The sequence below is a fragment of the Penaeus monodon genome, chromosome 28, assembly GCF_015228065.2.
Source record: "Penaeus monodon isolate SGIC_2016 chromosome 28, NSTDA_Pmon_1, whole genome shotgun sequence".
In the NCBI taxonomy this organism is placed as follows: Eukaryota; Metazoa; Arthropoda; class Malacostraca; order Decapoda; family Penaeidae; genus Penaeus; species Penaeus monodon.
The window spans coordinates 2,818,954-2,822,849 of record NC_051413.1 but is presented as its reverse complement, the minus strand read 5'-3'; the positions used below and the strand labels follow the sequence as shown (position 1 = coordinate 2,822,849).

Here is a 3,896-nt window from a genome sequence, read left to right as displayed (position 1 = left end):
CAAAAAATTTTAAGAAACATTTGTTGGAAGCAAAATTTCATGAATTTCTGGAATGGGAAAATCATAACCACATTCAAGAACATTATGGAAAAAAAAGGAAATATTGTGGGGAAACTGCCATGGGGCAATTATTCCTCTCTTTCTTTTTTCCTTTAAGCCTGTACATGTGGGTGTGTAAACCTTGACTGATAAATATAACAATAACATACAGGGTATAAAATTATATATAACAATGAATAGAAATAAAGAACATACTAGATAAAATATCCTTAACATCATTGTAAAGTCTCTATTTTTGCAAGATAAAAACACTTACCAATGAAATATTCAAAATCATATGCTAAACTTCAACACCTTTCGAAACCAATGACTTATAAATTATCTGATACCGATAATTTATAACCATGGAGAATCAGTAAAATGAACACACAAAATATATAAGCTTTCAGATATATCTGCACATTTACAAGATTTAATAAAATGGATTAAATAGTTTGGTATCTAAAGGCATTATGTTAAGCAACAAGAAAATCTTCAAATGTGGGACAAAGGTAATGGTAATAATTGTTGTACATGACTATTCAGTATACAGAATAATCTGCAAACACTCAAGGTACACTCACAGTTACTCATCAAAATAAACTTACAAGCACTTGCCATGCCAAACCCACATTCACTTATCAATCAAGTGATCACAGTAGCCGCTGCCAAAGGCTAACAAATCTCCATCACAGATATTCTGGCAGGATAGAACTTGAAGGTCTCCCCGGCAATCTACTCTCAAGTCAAGAACCAGTTGAAGCTCTACTTAGCCGGATTATATGTGGTACAGGTTTGTTAGCTCTTTGCGGAGTGCCAAATGTTCACTCTTGTCTTTGGGATTCTGGTCTTGTTGTATGTTCAATAACAGCCAATGGCTTGCAAATGGCTTCTTTTGAGCAATGGGTTAGAGACATGATGACAATGCCACTTAAATAGATATCAGTACCCTAACATTCAGTGAAGTACAAAATGCTTTAATACAACACAATAACTGAAGAGTATATCACACCATTTATATCTAAATGCAGTGGAAACTCGTCAGTGACAGATCACAATGTCTCCTTCAGGGCAGTTTTTGCTTCTTATAAATGCTAACAACAGATGCATAATACTTAAACTTAAATTTGCTATTTTCTAAAGCTACAAGTGGAAAAAAATTAAATCACCATCTTTTCAATACAGGACAATTTTCCAAAATTTCCTAATTATCCACACATTTCCAAAATTCCTTCATTTTATACAAATATGGCCATAAAGCCCAAGTAAAAGAAGATTCCAATATATCAATAAAGAATTGAAAAGCCAAAGGCCAATATACGAAAAGGAAACTTAATATATATGGCAAAACACGACGCCAAGGAAATGCATTTAAAGGCTGATGAAATAACAAATAATCAATAAATAATGTCGTAAGTAAGATAGAAACCTATAAATATACCAACGGCAAAATATTAATCAATAAATAGCAAAATACGAAGCGAAAAGAGAATTGCAAAGGCTGGTGAAATAATGACGCACTTCTGAAAATGGTTGATAGACAAAGAACGCAAAAGACCTTCATCTCTTTACTTACCGAAACTCCTCCTTTCCCTGAATGGTTTGACTTGGTTATTCATAATGACTAAGTGAACGTAACGCGAAGAAGAAATATAAACGTATAAAACCCCTGCACAGTGGATAGACCCGCGGAAAATGGCGTTTTATTGATGCTCCTTCCCCAAGCAGCGCCTCCTCTCAGCTGTTCCTGTGTTTTGTTTACATCAGTCGAGTCCCAATCTCTTCTCTTTATTTTTTTCCTCTTTTTTGGCCGTCCCGGCTTGTTTTTCCTTCAGAATTGTTTTATCTACTTTTTTCAAGATGAAAATTTCCGTTTTCGGTGTAAATTGGGGGCAAAATAGTCAAATAAGTTGTTAATTAACAGTTGCGCAGTGATAAGTGGGGAGGTGAATCTACCAGCCGCTGCGAGTAGAACGGGGCGACGCCATTGGTTCTATTATTAAACAAGCCCGTGCTGAAGGCGCTCCCGGCCAATCAGCGCGCCCGTTACAAACGCTCCCTAAGATCCTGTATTGGTGACTGATGGCCCACGATTTTGCAAATGATTGTAATGGAGATAAGACCACGGGGGGAGCGATCGGTCTTAGGGGCGGTCTTTTAAATCGGCAATTCGACGCGTTACACCGATGCCGAGGAATATCGGAGGTTGGGTTTATCGGCTGGGGACTATCGGCCAAGAGATAAATACGGACGGGACGAAGCCGCTGACACGCAGTCAATCACAAAGAATGTTGAGTGAGCTCGAGGTTCCTTTTTGAACGTGACGTTTTTCCCGCCACATTGGAGCGCGGCGACGACAGCCAATCAGCGCGCGGTTCAGAGTCACGTGACCTTAAGTGCTCTGCGACGTTGTCAAATGTGGCGAAGTCGAGTCAGTGTATGTGACCGAGGCGTTGCGAGCGGTTCTATGTGGTGTTCTCTCGCCGGGTCTTCTATGAGAGGGAGGTAAATCGAGAGGAAATTACGGCCTAACGAGTGCGAGGAAAAGGTTCGAGTGAGGCGTAAAGTGCTGAGGAAAAGAGGTGGATGGGTTAGAAGTGCGTTGGTGGCCTGAATCCCAGTCGGAAATTAATATTTTAAGCTGGAAGTGTTCGCTTACGGCCGTGTTGGGATAACGCCCGTGTGTGTGTGTGTGAAAGCTTAAAACCGTGGATTTCCTTATAATTATCTAAAACCGTGGATTATGCCATCCCTCTTCACTGATTCAGGTAAGTGTTCTTTGTTGCCGGTTGTGTGTAGCGCTTTCCTTCCCTGTAGTAAAGTGCATGTTAGGTGTGAACAAGCTTTAGACGATTAACTAAGAAACCCCTGAAGTTGCTGGTCAAGCCATGTGATTCGGTCGTTTGGTGCGACGTAGGCCTACTCTTTGTTACATTTTGTTGTGTTCTTTCCTGTTTATTTCCTTATAGTTAGTAGATGATTTGGCTTTCACGGTTGTGGTCTCTATCCATGTGTCAGGACGGTGTAATGGAGAAGGGGTATTATTGATATTTAGTAGCATTGAATTGGTTCGAAGTGTAGATATTCCTGAACTGCTCTAACAACCATTGCATTTTATAGGGAAATGAAATTACTTCTTAATTTTATGATTACAGTCTACTATGCAAATTTTCATTTGTACAAATTAAGCCATTGACAAATATACTTTTAGACAATTAACCTATATTTTTAAGGATAACCATTTTAAAACAGGATATCTGTAGAACAACCGATTACTTCGATAAAGTATCTCAAAGCAAAATCAAGGCTCGATATCCGCGTTCTAATTAACGAGATATCGACAAACGATCTGTAGAATTATTGGATGAATCGTGGAAATCATATCAGCATGGCAGGTGTGACCATTAATTTTGTACTGCGCGGATCGCCGGCTTAACAGCAGTGTTTGCGGATGTGGGTTCATTAAGAGGATTAACTGCTCTATGATTGGGAGCTACTGTGAAGGGTTGTCGTCGTTGCCTCGTGTTTCACTGGCCATTTGCACTGCCCTCTGCCTTCCTGTGTTTTGGCGTGCGAGGCGCTGGGGAAAAGGTAGGGGAGGATGGCGTGAGGAAAACCGTCTCGGTGCTTCCCATATGTGGATGTCGGTGAGAGTAAATTGACCCTTCGGCTGTACGGCTCTCAGGAAATGCACGGTGACCTTGGATACCTTGCTTTGAAGTTCCCCCGGGTGTGGGGTCACATCGGGTCAGGCAAGCAGACCACAGCGACGGTTGGGCGAGAAAGTGCCGGTACGAAGACCCAGGTCGCGGGAACTGCATTGTGCATTAGAAGTGCATTCTCGCTCGAAGATGAGC

General features: G+C 40.7%; 1 protein-coding gene across 1 annotated transcript in view; it reads right to left on the bottom strand.

Moving 5' to 3' along the window:
- The window catches only part of LOC119591281 (microtubule-associated proteins 1A/1B light chain 3A-like), a gene marked incomplete in the record, with an annotated part of 6,853 nt that extends 5,040 nt beyond the window's left edge, over positions 1-1,813 (bottom strand). Inside the window, 1 exon segment of the mRNA XM_037940000.1 lies at positions 1,616-1,813. Within this exon segment, the coding sequence (XP_037795928.1) occupies positions 1,616-1,658 (43 nt within the window).
- Positions 1,814-3,896: the final 2,083 nt, after the last annotated feature.